At 41.7% G+C, this 20,537-nt stretch overlaps 1 protein-coding gene across 2 annotated transcripts in view; it reads right to left on the bottom strand.

Annotated features, from left to right (window-relative positions):
- DENND5A (DENN domain containing 5A) overlaps positions 1-20,537 on the bottom strand; it is a 127,885-nt gene that overhangs the window by 35,744 nt on the left and 71,604 nt on the right. For both annotated transcript variants that reach the window (XM_008007293.3, XM_037999737.2), the window contains exons 5-8: positions 17,491-17,678; positions 6,586-6,903; positions 4,653-4,868; positions 3,898-4,132 (exon numbers count right to left, since the gene is read on the bottom strand). In XM_008007293.3, the coding sequence (XP_008005484.3) occupies positions 3,898-4,132; positions 4,653-4,868; positions 6,586-6,903; positions 17,491-17,678 (957 nt within the window). The remainder of the gene's footprint in view (positions 1-3,897; positions 4,133-4,652; positions 4,869-6,585; positions 6,904-17,490; positions 17,679-20,537) is intronic.

The raw sequence follows: 20,537 nt of genomic DNA, 5'->3' as shown, positions 1-20,537 counted from the left end.
ATCACATTAAATGTACATGGTTTAAAGACCTCAGTTAAAAATCTGAAACTGTCAAATTGGATAAAAATGCAAAACCCAATTACATGCTGCCTACAATAAATACCCTTTAAATATAAAAACAGAAATAGATTAAAAGTAAAATAATGAAAAAGACATACCATGTTAGCACTAGTCAAAAGAAAGCTGGAGTAGTTATTAATATCCAACAAAATAGATTTCACAGTAAAGAATATTACTCTGAATAAAGAAGGCTATTTCTTTTTCTTTCTTTTTTTTTAAATAAAAATTAGCCAAGCATGGTGGCACACATCTATTGTCCTAGCTACTCGGGAAGCTAAGACAAGAGGATCCCTTCAGCCCACTACTTCAAAGTTACAGAAAACCATGACCACACCACTGCACTCTAGCCTGAGCAACAGAGCAAGACCCCATCACCATTTTAAAAAAAAAAAAGGAAAAAATATAATTCACCATATTAACAAACTAAAGCTAAAAACCATATAATTACCTCAATAGAGATACAGAAAAAATATTTGACAAAATTCAACATCCACCTCAGATAAAAACTCTGAACAAGCTAGTAAGATCCTTAACTGATAAAGGTTATCTATGAAAAACTTACAGGTAACATCAGGTAACATCATTCTTATGGTAAATGCTTTCCCCCTAAAGTCAGGAATAAGATGCCCACTCTCACCACTTCTATCTGACTTCGTACTAGCCAGTGTAATACAGCCAAAAAAAAAAAAAAGAAAGAAAGAAAAGGAAAAGAAATAAAAGGCATCCAGGGTGGTGGAAAGGAAAAGTAAAACTATCATTATTCACAGGTGATGTGACTGCCTATGTGGAAAATCTGATGGATGTACAAAAAAGCTATTAAAAGTAACTTTAGTATGGTTGCAGGACACAATATAAATATATAAAATTATGCTATTATAGTTATATATACTAGCAATGAACAATCAGAAATTAAAATTAAGAAAGCAATACAATAGTACCAAATTTATATAACACAAAACAATTTAAAATAACACCAAAAAATATGAACTACTTAGGGAAAAATCTGATAAAACATACAAAACCTGTACCCTGAAAAGTACATAATGCTGTTGAGAAAAATTAAAGATGACCTAAATAAATGGAAATATATGCCATGTTAATGGATCAGAAGACTTGGTACTGTTAGGATGTCAAATATCCATCAAAATCTCAGAAAGCTTCTTTGCAGAAGTTGGCAAGTTGACTCTAAATATGTATGGAAATACAAAGAACCCAGAATAGCCAAAACAACTTTGAAAAGAAGAACAAAGTTAGAAGATTAACACTACTTGATTTCAAGATTTAATATAAGCTACAGTAATCATTTAATGTAAGCTCCAGTAATCAAGACAGTGTGGTATTGGTATAAATGTAGACCAACAGATCAATGAAACAGAACAGAGAATCCAGAAGTAGACTAACACATATACAAACTAACAACATTTTGACAAAAGCATAAAGGCAATTCATTAGAGAAAGGACAGTCTTTTCAATAGGTGAATATCTAAATGAAAAACAAAAATGGACCCATAACTTACACTACTTATAAAATTAACTTGAAATGGATCAGAGACCTAAATGTAAAACCTAAAACTACAAAACTTCTCTAAAACTCTATAAAACTTCTACAGGGAAATATAGGGGAAAATCTCTATGTGACCTTGGTAGGGCAAAAATGTCTTAGATACAATAAAAGCATAATCCAACTGAAAAATTAGGCCTCATCAAAATAAAAGATTTTGTTCTCAAAAAGACACTGTTAAGAGAAATTAGGCACACACAAATCAAAATCACATCTCCTTACATTTTCTAGTCTTCTCTCTTTACCTGTCAGCCCCTGTTCCAGGACCCTCATTAAGATGACAGTCCTTTTGGCAAAGGTTCGAGGACAAGTTGTCCATGCAATTAGACTACTTTAACTCAGGACATAGGATCCTGAACTAGAAAATACAAGACTTTGAACTGGAAAATGCAAGACTTTGTCTAAACTGTCTATATGTTCAAAGCCTAGAAACAAGCCTGGCATATTCATTCATTTGGCAAATATTTCTTGAAGACTTGCTATACGTTTGGCATCTGGTAGGTAGCTACAAAATGCGGCAAATGAATGATGAAAATATACAAAAATGCCTTAACAAGGACACTGAACATCCTGCAGGAAGTGAATACACCACTTAATCTAATGCTTCAAGCTGAAGCCATTCTCTAGCTAAACTGATGTAGATGAGTCCTCTAAACAAAAGGACATGTTCAATCATTTGTGTAGATTACAACATCCCTATGTGCTGGGTAAAATGCTAGAAGAATGGGGGTAAGAAAATGAGTAAATACAGTCTCTGCCCTTAAGTTGTTCCCTAATAATGATAGCTATAAAAATTAGAGATTGAGTAAAAGCATGCACAAAGCACCACAGGAACACAGAGGAAGAATCAACTGACTCAGTCTGGGAGCATCAGAGAAGGCTTCATAGAGAAGGAAACATATCTGCTAGGTTTTTGTGGCAAATACCATCAACTGCTTACTCATAATTCATTCACCCCTTCTTTCTTGCTTATAGACCTTCATACTGTTCAGGGTAACGTTACACCCAGTTCAATGTTCACTTTCACAGCTTCCCATGCACTTGAGGGTGATCATATAACATGATTTTGGCCTATGAGACAATGAAAGTTGTTAGAAATTTCTGGGAAAGCTTTTGCTTTCTGATAAAAGTGGGAAAATAGGTCGGGCACAGTGACTCACGCCTATAATCCTAGGACTTTGGAATGCAGAGTGCTTGAGCCCAAGAGTTCGAGGCCAGCCTGGGCAACATGGCGAGACTCTGTCTCTACAAAATATAAAAAATTAGCTGGGTATGGTGGTATGTGCCTGCAGTCCTAGCTACTTGGGAGGCTGAGGTGAGAGAATTGCTTGAGCCTGGGAAGTCAAGGCTGTAGTGAGCCATAATTGCACCACTACCCTCCAGCCTAAGCAACTGAGTGAGACCGACCCTGTCTCAAAAAAAGAAAAAAAAAGGTGGAATGACGAATATAGTTGACATCAACCTTCCCCTCTTCTTGCCTTGAAAGTGAATATGAAAAGCTTCTGGGGCTGGGTGTGGTGGTTCATGTGTGTAATGCCAACACTTTGGGAGGCCAAGACAGGAGGATCACTTGAGCGCAAAAGTTCATGACCAGATGGAGCACAGCAAAACCTTGTCTCTACAAAAAAAAATTTTTTTTAATTAGCCAGGCATGGGAGCACATGCCTGCAGTCCTAGTTGCTTGGGAGGCTGAGGCAAGAGAATCACTTGAGCCAAAGAGTTCAAAGTTGCAGTGAGCTATGTTCACACCACTGCATTTTGGCCTGGGTGACAGAGAGAGACCCTGTCACACACACACAGAAAAAAGGGCAGAAAAGAAAGAGCTTCTGTAACCATGAGGCTTTCATTGACATCCTTTAAAAAAAAAAAAAGAGGCAATAGTATGACCATAAAAGCCAACAACAAGGATTCACTGAATAAAAAGACAGAATCTCAGTTCTTGATTGCATTGTTGAGCAGCTGAGCCAACACCAGCAACCACCAATTCTGTACTTCTTGCTAATATAAGAAAAATAACCCCCATTTGTTTAACCCACTGCTGATTAGGGTCTCTATTACATACAATGAGATCCATTCCTAACTAACAGTGTTAAAGGATGAGAAGAAGATAACCAGGCAAAAAAAAAAAAAAAAAAAAAAAACGAAGAAGATTGCAGGCAATGGGAACCACATATGCAAAGGCAGAAACAGAGAAAGAGGCTGGCATATTTAGGAAAAGGGACATGTTAATGACATAATCCAAGAGGCTAGAATGTACAGTTCCAAGGAGGCTTTACCTGCTTCATCCACAGTGGTACACTTCTGGTACATGGATGTACGGAGAGTAGGTGTCCGAACATTCAACAGCCTGATCTTGTCAACTCGGGAATCAAATACCCGGAGCACAGGGTCTTTATCATCATCATCATGACACATTATTTTGTTGTCAATGAAAGATGCAAACATCTGGGTCTCCAGGAATCTTGAGAGGAAGGGCAAGTAGGGCTCAGGCTGATCTGACAGAAAAGATGCCTGGTGGGACCAAAAAGAAGCAGTAATTGACAGGGAAAAGGGTAAAGTCAATGTGCCTGAGGAATCCAGTAGGTTAATTATTCTCTGGAGCTGCCTAGGTCTTTAAGAAAAACAAGCTGCAAAATCTCTACATTTAAAAAACAAAACAAAACAAAACAAAAACACTCATGTAAGTTCAGGTATCTTGAAACTTTGACACTGGAACAAACTCACTTGGGTAATCTACTGAGTCAACCAATCTTCCCAGAATCCTGATGTTCACTCTACATGTATATCTTTGTCTTAAGAGGATCCCTTTGGCTGAAGGTAAATCATCTGGTAATAATAATCAGCACATCTATTCATAAGCGACAAGACCTATTTTATCAACATCAAATGGACCAACATCAAATGCACCATAAACTTGTTTCCAGCGTATAATAATCTTCCATTACTACTTCAAGTAATTTTCCACTACTTCTTCAAGATATAACTGGCAAGTTCTCATTCCTCACCAACTCCCAAGCAGGATTACACTCACTTTATCAAAGTTTTGCATCTGCTCCCTGTTGGTAAACCAGGATTCCTTATCCTGGCTAGGTTGGATGACAAACACCTCATAATCTGCAAACATCTGAGTGAAACGATTTGCAAAAACTTCCCGGATCTGAATGTTTAGCTGGTAAATCCTGAGTTCTTCTTCATCACACTGAACTTTGAGATCCTTATTGCTGCTGGGGTCTTCACGCACTTCCAACTAAAGAAAAAGAAAAAGCAATTGAGAACACACACACTTTTTCCTTTTAACCCAAGGAATACAATTCCTGATTTTTTTATCTGATTTTTTTCCAGTGCTCATTTACTTAGTAGCAAATCATGAGAACAAAAGAGGAGAAACTGGAAAAAATAAATAAATAAAAGGAAAGGGACTCAGACATGAAGGAGAGAAAAATCAAAGAGTTTCACTTAAAGATATCCAACAACTCAATGAAAGTAGAGATAAGATCTTTATGGGCAGAGAGAGATTCTGCCATGAAAGAAAAGGTGCTAATTATCTCAAAGGTCAGGGAGAAAGGAAGGAATATGGGAGGTCAATTTAACAAAGCAGTGAGGTTAAATTCTGGCTTTCTTGATTTTTTATTTTTTCCCTCATATCACTTTACTTCTTTCTGCAAAAAAAAAAAACCTTTTTGTTTTTGTTTTTTGTTTTGAGACAGAGTTTCGCTCTTGTTGCCCAGGCTGGAGTGCAATGGCACCATCTCAGCTCACCGCAACCTCCGCCTCCCGGGTTCAAGTGATTATCCTACCTCACCTTCCCCAGTAGCTGGGATTACAGGCATGCACCACCACGCCCGGCTAATTTTGTATTTTTAGTAGAGACGGGGTGTCTCCATACTGGTCAGATTGGTCTTGAACTCCCAACCTCAAGTGATCCTCCCACCTCAGCCTCCCAAAGTGCTGGGATTACAGGAGTGAGCCACCACAGCCAGCCCAGAAAACCTTTCTCATCTCACCAAATATTTCTCTGTTCCTCTTTAACTGCCCATGATTTTTGAAAAATATCTACTCTACCAGGCAGAAAAAAATCTACTCTACTAAAGCAGAAAAAATGAAATATTTCACTAAAACACAGCCCAACAAGATTATTACATTGGTCCATTGGTTTATAAGTAACTTACGAAAGTAATTTAACAGTGAGAATTCAAGAGGACCAGATTCTAGACTTAGTTCAGCTACGTACTAGGCATTTAATCTTTAGGCAAAACACTTAGGCTCTCTAAGCCTTGGTTTCTTTGGCTATAAAACAGTTAATACTTGTTCTGTCTGCCTTAGGTTGCTGTGAAACTCAAAGGGCAATGGATCTAAAAGAGATCTGGGCCTGGCACAGTGGCTCATACTTATAATCCCACCACTTGGGGAGGCCAAGGCTGGAGGACTGCTTGAGCCCAGAAGTTTGAGACTAGCTGAGCATCATAGTGAGACCCTGTCTCTACAAAAAAAAAAAAAAAAATTAATTGTGTGTGGTGGCATGAACCTGTGGTCCCAGCTACTTGAGAGGCTGAGGCAGGAGGATCACCTGAGCCCAGGAGATTGAGGCTGCAGTGAGCTGTGACCGTGCCACCACACTCCAGCCCGAGTGACAGAGTAAGAACCTCTCTCAAAAAATAAAAGAGGTCTGAACACTAAGATTACTATCACGCTCTCTCCAATCACTCTGCTGTAGTGTTCACATAGAATGATGGCAGACTCTCCTGGATGTTCAAAGGAGAAGCTACCCAGATTTAGATTAAAGTAGTATTTACTAGGATAACATCTGCCAGATGGAATTCAGAGTCCCCCATACAGAACATTCTTTCACTGCTCACAAATATGATTTGTCCAGAACTGGGTGCTTTCTCATCCCACACTTTACTTCACCAGGACAGCACCCTAGCACAGATCACACGTGTCACAGACTCATATACACATCTTACCTTTTCCAGGCTCACCCCAGTCCTCTTGACCAAGGCTTGCAGCCGGGCAATAGTTTCATTCTCCTTAAGAAGCTCGTAGGAATGCAAAGGGGAGCCAGCAATGTTCCCATTCCTCTTGTCTGAGACAAGCTCAGAGGCCCGAAGCCTCTTCAACTTGGAGGCACTCTCACTGCAATGAAGATTCCCTTCAGGGGGAATTCCAAATGCCATGAGAATCTCAGAGACTTCCTGGACAAACTCCAATTTGTTGGGAAACTGTGGCAAGTCCTCTGGCAACTCAATGAAGTGGTTGTCAATGTCCACAAAGCAGAGGTTAGCCTGGAAGTCAAAACAGGATGAGGAGTATGAATAACTCCAGAGCATTACGGGAAGAAGTTTTAGAAAGGTTAGTGAACAAGAGGGCAAAGACAAAACACCTGAAATGGCTATATTTGAGATATGGTGTAAGGAAGATAGGGCTCAGAAATAATACAGACTTGAGTTCCAATCTTATCCTGCCACATTCTGGTTGTGTGACCTTAGGAAAGTTACTTAACCTTTCTGATTCTATTTCCTTAGCTGTAAAACGGAGATAAAGAGATAAACAATTTATGTTAGAGTGGTGAAGATTTTACAACATCATAAATGTTTAGCATCAAACACATTTTATAATATCATAGATGTTTAGCATCAAACACAAAAGTCTCACACATGACAAACACTCATTGCAGGCACAGTGGCTCAAATCTGCAATGCCAACACTCTGGGAGGCTGAGATGGGCGGATCACTTGAACCCAGACTGTTGCCTAGTTGTTGTTCTCCATGTTGCCCAGACTTGTCATGGCAACATGGGGAAACTCCGTCACTACAAAAAAATGCAAAAATTAGCCAGGGGTGGTGGCATGCACCTACAGTCCCAGCTACTTGAGAGGCTGAGGTGGGAGGGGTCACCTGAGCCCAAGAAGCCAAGGCTGCAGTTAGCCGTGATCACACCACTGCACTCCAGCCTGGGCAACAGAGTGAGACTCTGTCTCAAAAAATAAAAAAATAAATGCCTGGTGAATTTGTGAATTCTACACTCAGTGAAAAGAACCCTAGGAATGAGTTCAAACAGTCTAGGTTCCAGATTTGACTCTGTTATGATCCCCCTCTATGACCCTGGATATACCATTCTCTCTTTCTGAGGCTCAGTCTTAATTTGTAAGGTTTAGTGGCTGATCTTTGTTCTTTCTGTGCTTCCTTCTGGATTTAAAATTGCTTCTGAGAGAATGTAAAGAGATAGTGCTCATACACTGCTGATGAGGTAGATAATCTGGATTAACAAACAATTTAGGGGCCAGGAGCAGTGGCTCCTGCCTGTAATCCCAGCACTTTGGGAGGCCAAGGCGGATCACATGAGGTCAGAGGTTTGAGACTAGACTGGCCAACATGGTGAAACCCCATCTCTACTAAAAGTACAAAAAGCAGCCAGGTGTGGTGATAGGCACCTGTAATCCCAGCTACTTGGGAGGCTGAGGCAGAATAACTGCTTGAACCTGGGAGGTAGAAGTTGCAGTAAACTGAGATTGTGCCACTGCACTCCAGCCTGGGCAACAGAATGAGACTCCCTCTCAAAAAACAAACTAACAAAAAAACCCCACAGTAACGTGGCAGTATCTAGCTATCCCTATTTGACAGACAAAACTGACACAGAGAGGTTAAGTAACATGTCAAAAGTCACACAGTTATTAACTAGTAGAGCTGGGACTTGAACTCAGTTACCCTGACTTCAGTCATAATCTTGAGTTCTTAATCACCTACTCTTCTCCTCTTTAGAGGTCTTGTACATTTAATTTAAATACTTTGTAGTTTAACAATGGTATACTATTCCACCATAAAAATGAATGAAATCCTGTCATTCATGGCAATATGGAGGAGCCTGAAGGATATTATGTTAAGTGAAATAAGCTAGGCACAGAAAGATAAATACCACATGTTCTCACTTGTATGTGGGAGCTAAATATGTTGATCTCACTGAAGTAGAGAATAGAACAGTGGTTACCAGAGACTGGGAAGGGTGGCAAGGAGGAGGAATAGAAAGAGATTGATTATCCAATACAAAATTATAGCTAGACAGGAGGAATGCAGTCTTCTATAGCACTGTAGGGTGACTATACTCAACAAAAATTTGTTGTACTTTTTCAAGTAGCTAGAAGAGACGATTTTGAATGTTACCAATACAAATTTAAAAAAAAGGTTTGAGATTATGGATATGCTAATCACCATTTGATCATTACATACACCCACATCTGATCATTACATACATATACTGAAATATACTATACCCTGTAAATATGTATAATTATGTGTCAATAAAAATATGTGTGTGTAAATATATATTTAAATACTTCGTAGTTCTTGTCCCTGTTGGAATGTTCTTGCAGGTATAAATTACAAAAGTCTTTCACTTTTTCATATTTATCTTATATTCATGAACCTGTTCTAGCCAAGACAACATTTCCTTCATTGCAGCACATTATTAAATGCTTAAGGGTGCTTCTGTTCCATTCATGTAACAGGGATAATTATCTATTACCTATGTCGCAGATTTGTTCTGAGAATTATATGACAATAAATGTCAAGGATTTAGCACAGTGCCAGGCACACAGTACATAATAAATGTTAATCGACATTGTTATAATCATCATGAAATATACAATCTGAATGGACATATATACAATATTAATGGATAAAAAAATCCATAAGATGCTAATAATCCCAAATTTACTTGTTAATTTAATGTAAATATTTCCAAAATCTCAGCAAGATTTTTTTCTGAAGGGTGTTATCTAATAACTAATTCTGAATTTTGTCTGGAAGAATAAAAGAAAAAAATAGCCACGACCATTGAAGGGAGACTTGCCTTACTAGATTCTAAAATAGACAAAAGCAATAATCCAATAGAAAAGATCTTGAATAGACTTGAATATAGCCTGAATATTTGTCCCTGCCCAAATCTCATATTGAATTATAATCTCCAGTGCTGGAGGTGGAGCCGGGTGGGAGGTGTTTTGGTCATGGGGGTGGATCCCTCATGACTTGGTGCTATATTTGTGACAGTTTGAGTTCTCAAAAGGTCTGTTAATTTAAAAGTGTGTGGCACCTCCCAACCACTCTCTCTCATGCTCCTGCTCTGGCCATGTGACATCCCTGCTTCCCGTTCACCTTCAGCTATGATTGTGAGCTTCCTGAGGCCTCCCCAGAAGCCAAGCAGATGCCAGTACCATGCTTTCTATAAAGTCTGCAGTACAATAAGCTAATTAAACCTCTTTTCTTTAAAAATTATCCAGTCTCGCTACTTTGGTCCCAGCTACTTGGGAGACTGAGGCAGGGGAATCGCTTGAACCTGGGAGGTGGAGGTTGCAGTGAGCCGAGATTGTGCCACTGCACTCCAGCCTGGCGACAGAGAGGGACTCCATCTCAAAAAACATATATGTGTGTGTGTGTGTGTGTGTGTCTGTGTGTGTGTGTGTGTATGTGTATCCATATATCCATATATATATCCATATATCCATATATATCTATCTCCAGTCTCAGGTATTTCTTTATAGCAATACAAGAATGGCCCAATGCAAGATCCATGCATTGTAGATGAATTTTTCAACAAATGTTTTGGGGACAAACGCTGTCCATTTAAAAAGGTTAACATAGGCCAGGCGCGATGGCTCACACCTGTAATCCCAGCACTTTGGGAGGCCGAGGCAGGCGGATCACCCGAGGTCAGGAGATCTAGACCAGCCTAACCAACATGGAGAAACTTCACCTGTACTAAAAATACAAAATTAGCCAGGCATGGTGGCACATGCCTGTAATCCCAGCTACTTGGGAGGCTGAGGCAGAAGAATCGCTTGAACCCAGGAGGCAAAGATTGCAGTGAGCCAAGATGGCACCATTACACTCCAGCCTGGGCAACAAGAATGAAACTCCATCTCTAAATAAATAAATAGGTTAACATAATACTATACTCAAAAATAAAATTTGAGGCTGAGCACAGCGGCTCACGCCTGCAATCCCAGCATTCTGGGAGGCTGAGGTGGGTGGATCGCTTGAGGCCAAGAGGAGTTCGAGACCAGCCTGGCCAACATGCCAAAACCCCATCTCTACTAAAAACACAAAAATTAGCCAGGCATGACAGTGCACAACTGTAATCTCAGCTACACAGGAGGCTGAGGCACGAGAATTGTTTGAACCCAGGAGGCACAGGTTGCAGTGAGTTGAGATCATGCCACTGTACTCCAGCCTGGGTGACAGACTGAGACTCTGTTTCAAATAAATAAATAAAAATTGAGAGATGTTGAAAATTTAATTTTAAAAGCCACTTTTATGTTTTAAAAATAGTCTTATGGGCCGAGCATGGTAGCTCACACCTATAATTTCAGCACTTTGGGAGCCTGAGTCCAGGAGCTCAAGACCAGACTATGCAACATAGCAAGACCTCGTCTCTACTAAAAATTTTAAAAGTAGCTGGGTATGGTGGCACACGTCTGTAATTCCAGCTACTTGGATGGCTGAGAAGGACTGCTTGAGCCCAGGAGTTCAAGGTTGCAATGAGCTATAACTGCACCACTGCACTCCAGTCTGGGCAACAAAGTGAGACTCTGTCTAAAAAAAAAAAAAAAAAACAGGAAAAAACCTGTTAGAGGTACATACTGAATATATCTGGATGGCAAAATAATACTGTGTAAGATTTGCTTTAAAATAATCCACGAGGTGGAGTGGAGAGGAGGATTTACACAGAAGAGTAGCCATGAGTTGATGACTGGCAGAGGTTGTAGTGAGCTGAGATGGCACCACTGCACTCCAGCCTAGGCAACAGAGCAAGACTCCATCTCAACAAAAAAGAAAGAAAGAAAGAAAGAATTGGGCTAAAGGAGGGAGTGGTAAAAAGGCAAATTACTAGACTCATACAATAGCCTCGTGCTGTTTCCTCCCACTATACTGAGGGGCTCTAGCACACAGAAGTACTTACAAAATACTAGCAACTCCTCATACATCCTCTTTCCTCAGCTGATGAGGGGTTAGTTCTTACATAACAGCTTTGGGGAGAGTAGCCTGGAAGAGGTATTGAACCCCAAGTGATCAGTTTTCCTCTGTTAACCTCCTGCCTTGTTGAGAGGGATTATGGGTAGAGTTAGCTGCTCTGAGATAGTGATCACATGGATCCCCCAAATCCCAAGAAGTCTCCCAAATATCTTCCACTCAAGGTCACAATGATCTTTCCCAATGCTCAGTTCCTAATGTCAAAAAACAGCCAGCTATAAATGCCAAAAAACAGCCAGCTATAAATGCCAAAAAACAGCCAGTCAGTCTATCTTCATGTTAGTCATTGAAAAGAAGTTCAACACACAGATGACTGGGAAAAAGCTATTGAAGGAGTGTCCTGAGAAAATGGGGGGAAAGTAGGAAAGAAGGGTCCAAGACAGAAAAAAAATGGTACCCCTTTAATATCCTTTGCTTAATTCTGTAATACAGCTGTGGATGAAATGCCTCCTTCCTGAACTCAGACAACGAAGCTCCAAAGAGAAGCATAAGACAAAGGATGCCTCACAAAGGCAGCTCAGCACTTTCACTTGCTCAGAGCCAGCTGAGCTCATGTGCTGGTACAAAAAGGAACAAAAAGCTTTTTACAGACTTCTGATGCCCAAAGACGGCAGTAACTGATGAATTCTGATTGGGGGGACTAGGAAATGTACACTCTCTGTCCCTCTGGAGAAAGACCTTTTTATAAACCAAGCTTGCCCCACCTTACTACCTTGATGATGACCCCTTACACAGTCCCAGGTGAATTTCCCCAGCCCTGCCGGATATGGTTTGGCTGTGTCCCTACCCAAATCTCATCTTAAATTCTCACATGTTGTGGGAGGGACCTGGTGGGGGATAGTTGAATCATGGGGGCAGGTCTTTCCCATACTGTTCCCGTGATAGTGAATAAGTCTCAAGAGTTCTGATGGTTTTATAAGGGGAAGTTTCCCTGCACAAGTTCTCTCTTTGCCTGCTGCCATCCATGTAAACGTGACTTGCTCCTCCTTGCCTTCTGCCATGATTGTGAGGCTTCCCCAGCCACGAGGAACTGTTAAGTCCATTAAACCTCTTTTTCTTTCCACTCTCAGGTATGTCTTTATCAGCAGCATGAGAAAAGACTAATATATTTAATTGGTACCAGTAGAGTGGGGTGCTGCTTAAAAGATACCCAAAAATGTGGAAGCAACTTTGTAACTGGGTATCAGGAAGAGGCTGGAACAGTTTGGAAGGACCAGGAGAAGACAGGAAAATGTGGGAAAGTTTGGAACTCCCTGGAGACTTGTGGAATGGCTTTGACCAAAATGCTGATAATGATAATGATATGGACAATGAAATCCAGGCTGAGGTGGTTTCAGATGGAGATAAGGAACTTGCTGGGAAATGGAGCAAAGGTGACTCTTGTTATGTTTTACCAAAGAGACTGGAGGCATTTTGCCCCTACCCTAGAGATCTGTGTGACTTTGAACTTAAGAGAGATGATCTAGGGGTATCTGGAAGAAGAAATTTCTAAGCAGCAAAGCATTCAAGAGGTCTCTTGGGTGCTGTTAAAGGCATTCAGTTTTAAAAGGGAAACAGAGCATAAAAGTCTTGGAAAATTTGCAGCCTGACAATGCAATAGAAAAGAAAATCCCATTTTCTGAGGAGAAAAGTCAAGCTGCTACAGAAATTTACATAACTAACAAGGAATGTTAAATGTTAATCTCCAAGACAATGGGGGTATATGTCTCCAGGGCATGTCAGAGGTCTTCACAGCAGTCCCTCCCTTTACAGGCCTGGAGGCCTAGGAGGAAAAAGTGGTTTTGTGGGCCAGACACAGGGTCCCCAAGCTATGTGCAGCCCAGGGACTTGGTGCCCTGCATCCCAGCTGCTCCAGCTGTGGCTAAAAGGGGCTATCATAAAGCTCAGGCTGTGGTTTCAGAGAGTACAAGCCCCAAGCCTTGGCAGCTTCCACGTGGTGTTGAGCCTGCAAGTACATGGAAGTCAAGAATTGGGGTTTGGGAACCTCTGCCTAGATTTTTGTGGAGGTACAGAAATGCCTGGATGCCCAGAGAGAAGTTTGCTGCAGGGGCAGGGAGCTCATGGAGAACTTCTGCTAGAGTAGTGCGGAAGGGAAATGTGGGGTCAGAGCCCCCACACAGAGTCCCTACTGAGACACTGCCCAGCAGAGCTGTGAGAACAGAGCCACCATCCTTCAGACCCCAGAATGGTAGATTCACTGACAGCTTGCACTGTGTGCCTAGAAAAGTCACAGACACTCAACACCAGCCCATAAAAGCAGCCAGGAGGGAGGCTGTACCCTGCAAAGCCACAGGGGTGGAGCTGCCCAAGACTATGGAAACCCACCTCTTTTTCTGTTGTTTGTTTTTTGAGACGGAGTTTCGCTATTGTTGCCCAGGCTAGAGCGCAATGACACAATCTCAGCTCACCACAATCTCCACCTCCCAGGTTCAAGCAATTCTCCTGCCTCAGCCTCTCGAGTAGCTGGGATAACAGGCTTGCGCCACCATGCCCAGCCAATTTTGTATTTTAAGTAGAGATGGGGTTTCTCCATGTTGGTCAGGCTGGTCTTGAACTCCCAACCTCAGGTGATCCACCAACCTCGGCCTCGCAAAGTGCTGGGATTACAGGCATGAGCCACCACGCCCAGCCAGGGAATCCACCTCTTGCATCAGTGTGACCTGGATGTGAGACATGGAGTCAAAAGAGGTCATTTTGGAACTTTAAGATTTGACTGCCCCGCTGGATTTCAGACTTGCATGGGGCCTACAGCCCTGTGTTTTTGGCCAAGTTCTCCCATTTGGAATGGCTTTATTTCTCCAATGCCTATACTCTCATTGTATCTAGCAAGTAACTAACTTGCTTTTCATTTTATAGGCTCATAAGGAAAGGACTTGCCTTGTCTCAGATGAGACTTTGGACTATGGACTTTGGAGTTAATGCTGAAATAAGGCTTTGGGGAACTATTAGGAAGGCATGACTGGTTATGAAATGTGAGGGCATAAGATTTGGTAGGGCCAGGGCAGAATGATATGGTTTGGCTGTGTCCCCACCTAAATCTCATCTTAAATTCCCATGTGTTGTGGGAGGGACCCAGTGGGGGGTAGTTGAATCATGGGGGCAAGTCTTTCCCATGCCGTTCTCATGATAGTGAAAAAGTCTCACAAGATCTGATGGTTTTATAAGGGGGAGTTTCCCTGCACAAGCTCTCTCTTTCCCTGCGGACATCCATGTAAGACATGACTTGTTCCTCCTTGTCTTCTGCCATGATTGTGACGCTTTCCCAGCCACATGGAACTATAAGTCCATTAAACCTCTTTCTTTTGTAAATTGCCCAGTCTCCGGTATGTCTTTATCAGCCGTGTAAAAATGAACTAATACACTGCCCCAAAGCTTCCTTCTAAGACTGCAGTTAAAAGACACCACATACTTTAAAGATGTGCATCAAAATATTGAAAGGAGTTCTCTCTGGGTGGTAAAATTTGAGGTAATTTTAATTTTATTCTTTATGCTTTTGTGCACTGTTAGGATTTTTTACTATAAACATGTCACTTCTGAGATACCCCAAAGTTGTCTTTCAAAGCCAGCTCTTCTCCCCCAGCCTAAGGTTTTCCACAGGAACTACACAGGCTCAGATACCCTAGAGTTTATCTGCTAAAAATCAAGGTAGAAAATACCTAGCTATATAACTGCTCCCACAAATGTATGACCTTCAGAAGAAAAGGGTGGATGAACTGGGACTCTGAAACCCAATAACCACTTACGAAGTACACATACGTAATTCTACTGTTCCACTGTCACCACTCCTTCCCAAGCAGACTACAGGGGAGGCCAGAAGCTCAGATGTAAAGTTTGCAGCAGGGATGGGGAATACAGCAACATGGAGGCTCCAATAGCCCAGAACAGAAAGAACTTTTGGGTTTCTTTTTTGTTTTTTGTTGTTTTTTTTTTGAGGTGGAGTCTCACACTGTCACCCAGGCTGGAGTGCAGTGGCATGATCTCGGCTCACTGCAACCTCTGGCTTCGGAGTTCAACAATTCTCCTGCCTCGGCCTCTCAAGTAGCTGGGACTACAGGCATGCACCACCATGCCCAGCTAATTTTTTTGTATTTTTAGTAGAGACAGGGTTTCACCATGTTGACCAGAGTGGTCTCGAACTCCTGACCTCAGGTGATCCACCCGCCTCAGCCTCCCAAAGTGACGGAATTACAGGCGTGAGCCACCACGCCCAGCCAACTTTTGGGTTTCTTAAACAACCCATTGTTTCTTCAACAGTCCCATTAAGAAACCTATTGATCCCTCAGAGGTCCCTTCATATACCCGTATACATGAAGTACATAGGCAACAATGTTGAAAAATCCTAGAGGGATCAGAATTTGCCCCAAGTATAAAGAAAGCTGATGCCAAAGAGGAAAATAAAACTGAGAAATCTGGCTTCTTGCTTAGTGGTCTATTTACTAAATTATGCACATAGCTTAGTAAATAGCTTCTTTGGCCTTCCACCTTCAATAATTTTCTGTTATTGTTCTTTTTGTGACTTTACAGAATTATAATTAGGTTGACTAAGTTGTATCAATATTAAATAGACATTTGTTTAAAGCAAACAACAAACAGCTCTTCTTTCTCCAGTCCACTCTTCATGGATATGTATAGTACAGTAAGCAAGTACACAAAAAACTTCAATATTATCTCAACTCAATGATTTTATCCATCATTTAGATCTTTTTTACCTTAATTAATATTGTTCCACCCCAAAGAGCACAATGCTCTATAAAGTCAAAGAAGAAAAAAGGGCAGAAATGGAAGAAGACAAGGAAGACATTTTGATTCTAAAACTAAAGAAGAGAGAAAAGAGCAAAGAGATGCATTTGACTATAATTTAAACATCACAGACATGGTCTAATTATCAGGGCATTCATCAAAGATGTTGCCCAGTCATGCCCAATGACACAGTGCTGCCCAGACCCAGTTCCGTGAGAATGCTCTCTTCTTGGGGCCCCTCACTCATATTCCTCAGTTATATACAAAAATCTCTACCCCCCAAAAAAAGGTTGGTGGAGGGAGGAAACAAAGAGCTGTGGTGACACCAGTGTATGTATACTCCAAAGTTTGCTTCCCAGGCCTTTCTCGTGACTAAGAAATTCAAAGTAGGAAAGCACTTCCCTGCAGCTAGTTTCACAACAGCCACAAAGTAACATACTAGTTCTGCTGGTAATTCTAAAACAATTAAAAATAAAACAATCTTATTTCTAATCATGCTTTAAATCTATTTAGAATGGAATAGGAAATACATATTTTAAATCAATTCTTTTCTTAGCCAGGCACAGTGGCTCATGCCTATAATCCTAATACTTTGGGAGGCCAAGGCAGGAGGATTACTTGAGCCCAGGAGTTCGAGACCAGCCTGGGCAACATGGTGAGACCCTGCATCTAAAAAACATAAAAAAAACAATTAGCTGGATGTCGTGGCACACTCCTTTAGTCTCAACTACTCAGGAGGCTGAGACAGGAAGCTCACTTCAGCCCAGGAGTTCCAGGCTACAGTAAGCTACGATCATGCTACTGCACCCAGCCTGGGTAACACAGCAAGACCTTGTCTCTTAAAAAGCAAAACAAAACAAAAACAATAGTATAAATACAGAAATTACAATGTACATATGTCAGTTGATAAAGATAGTAAGTGTCTCTGGGATGATATAAATTGAACTAAATGTTCATTGTTTTTACTTTTTTCCTGAAAAGTTATTCATACTCACCAAAATAAAAGAAAATAAACTTGGTAACATCATGCATGCTGGGTTCATCCCAAAGCCCTTCTCTCCCCAGTCCTGTATTGAGGCCAGAGGCACCAACACTCAAGCTCTCACCTCTTGAGGCAGCTCCAGCTTTGAGCGGTCATCCAGGCCATTGGAATGCAAGCCCATCAGGTATGGAACAGGGGCATCTAAGAAATGCAGGAGAGAAGCCGGGAGAATAGGGACATAGACATGCTGCCACTGGAAAGGAAACATGAGAGCTGTAATCGTCTCTGCCACAGTCATCAGTCTCTGGTAATCTGGATCAACAACAACAAAAAAAAGCACACACACAAATCAGTTAAAAACAAGGCACTTGCTTTCAAAACAGTAAGTTAAAACTTTCGATACAATCTCTTATTTAGAAAGGATCAGGATAAACTTCAGCAAGGGTATGCTCAATGTGATTCCCATGAGGGTGTCCAAGAGACAACCAAGAGACCCTTGAAATATACCTCCACGGCCGGGCGCAGTGGCTCAAGCCTGTAATCCAGCACTTTGGGAGGCCAAGACGGGCGAATCATGAGGTCAGGAGATCGAGACCATCCTGGCTAACCCGGTGAAACCCCGTCTCTACTGAAAAATACAAAAAACTAGCCGGGCGAGGTGGCGGGCGCCTGTAGTCCCAGCTACTCGGGAGGCTGAGGCAGGAGAATGGCGTAAACCTGAGCAGCGGATCTTGCAGTGAGCTGAGATCCGGCCACTGCACTCCAGCCTGGGCGACAGAGAGAGAGACTGTCTCAAAAAAAAAAAAAAGAAAAGAAAAAAGAAATATACCTACACACACAGGTCCTTGCTCATAATAAAATCTAATACGGAAATACAACAAAAATAATTAATGACATCTTGCTCCAAATACTACCCCAGAACGTTAAGTAGATCCTCTTAAGAAAGGGGGTAGGAGAACTGAACAAAAAGAAAGAACAGTAGTTCTGGGTCTCCATTCAGCATGGAAGCAAAAACAGGCTCATTTCTCACTAAGATACTTCTGTAGAACATCCTATAAGGAGCTTATGTGAGCTTTGCCTGCAAAATCAAGCATGCAGAAGCTGGTTTTCCACACTAGCCAAGTCTGCCCTTCACCTGGCAACCTTTCCTGAATGAGAACAGCATAAAAATGTTATTTTAACGTTTCAATAAAAAGCCTTCCTAGAGGCCAGGCGCGGTGGCTCACGCCTGTAATCCCAGCACTTTGGGAGGCCGAGGCAGGTGAATCACCTGAGGTCAGAAGTGCGAGACCAGACTGGCCAACCAACATGGTGAAACCCTGTTTCTACTAAAAATACAAAAATTAGCAGGGCACGGTGGCATGCACCTGTAATCCCAGCTACTCAGGAGGCTGAGATGTGAGAATCGCTTGAACCTGGGGGCCAGAGGTTGCAGTGAGCCAAGACTGCACAGCTGCACACACCAGCCTAAGTGACAGAGCTAGACTCCTAAAAAAAAAAAAAAAAGGCTTCCCTAGAACTTGAAAGACCCAGAGGACTGACTTTAGTGACTCAAAACTCTTGTTATAGATCAGAGATCATATCATAGCCTAAAGGGAAGGCTCGTGGTCAGTATTTGGCTTCTCTTCAGAGTATAATTTCTAGGCCTTTTTTTTTTTTGAGACGGAGTCTTGCTCTGTTGCCCAGGCTAGAGTGCAGTGGTGCCATCTTGGCTCACTGCAACCTCCACCTCCCGGGTTCAAGTGATTCTCCTGCCTCAGCCTCCCAAGTAGCTGGGATTACAGATGCCCACTACCACGCCTGCCTAATTTTGTATTTTTGGTAGAGATGGGGTTTCATCATCTTGGCCAGGCTAATCTTGAACTCCTGACCTCGTGATCCACCCACCTTGGCCTCCCAAAGTGCTGGGACTACAGGCGTGAGCCACCGCACCCAGCCAGCCTTTTTTTTTTTTAATGACTAATAAATATATTGGTAAAGCCAATAAAATTGACTAAAACTTTTTTTTTTTTTTTTTTTTTGACGGAGTTTCGCTGTTGTTGCCTAGGCTGGAGAGCAATGGTGCGATTTCGGCTTACCACAACCTCTGCCTCCCGGGTTTATGCTATTCTCCTGCCTCAGCCTCCTAAGTAGCTGGGATTACAAGCATGCACCACCACCCCAGCTAATTTTGTATTTTTTTGTAGAGACAGGGTTTCCCCATGTCAGGCTGGTCGCGAACTCCCGACCTCAGGTGATCCGCCCACCTCAGCCTCCCAAAGTGCTGGGATTACAGGCGTGAGCCACCGCTCCTGGCCTAAAACTTAAATTTTACAAATTACTATTCACAAATGATATGATGGTTTCAGGCATTTAAGGACAAAGCAGAAATATACATTTTTAAATCATATGAGTAAAATCCTTCTGGAATAGCTGGTTTCAAATGAGCTGTCATAGGAATTAAAATGATGTTATGCACTAAAAACCCACCCCACCATTTAAATCACAGGTTGGTTCATAAAGTAGTTATAAGGAACAAAAAACTTTCTAGGAAATGAAGAAGTCTCGGTACAAAGGGAACAGAAGCTGAAAAGTATTAAGGTAGAAGTTTAGCAAAACATCCTACATTTGCTCACTAATAAAGCTTTGAAAGTTGCCTATCACCTTGCTCCTAGCTAATCAAAGAAGAGCATAACCTGTAGATAATTTTACTAGTATGATAAATACGTATATTTGGTCTTCTTCGCAGTTTCTGAAACACACAGCTGCTAAAACTCTTGGAATCTACTGGGCATTAAAAATATCTTTTAAGTGAGATTGTCTCAAAAAACAAAAAAAGGAATGTCTTTTAAACCAGGTGTAATGGCTCAAACTCATAATCCCAGCACTTTTTTTGTTTTTTGAGACAAAGTCTCGCTTTGTCGCCCAGGCTGGAGTGCAATGGTGCAATCTCAGCTCACTGCAACCTCTGCCTCCCAGGTTCAAGCGATTCTTTTGCCTCAGCCTCCCCAGTAGCTGGGATTACAGGCGCACGCCACCACCCCTGGCTAATTTTTGTATTTTTAGTAGAGAAGAGGTTTCATCATGTTGGCAAGTGTGGTCTTGAACCCCTGACCTCAAATGATCTGCCCACCTCGGCCACTCAAAGTGCTGGGATTACAGGTGTGAGTCACCACACCCGGCCCATTTTTA

Source organism: Chlorocebus sabaeus, chromosome 1 (assembly GCF_047675955.1).
Source record: "Chlorocebus sabaeus isolate Y175 chromosome 1, mChlSab1.0.hap1, whole genome shotgun sequence".
NCBI classification, from domain to species: domain Eukaryota; kingdom Metazoa; phylum Chordata; class Mammalia; order Primates; family Cercopithecidae; genus Chlorocebus; species Chlorocebus sabaeus.
This window is presented reverse-complemented; position numbering and strand designations above follow the sequence as displayed.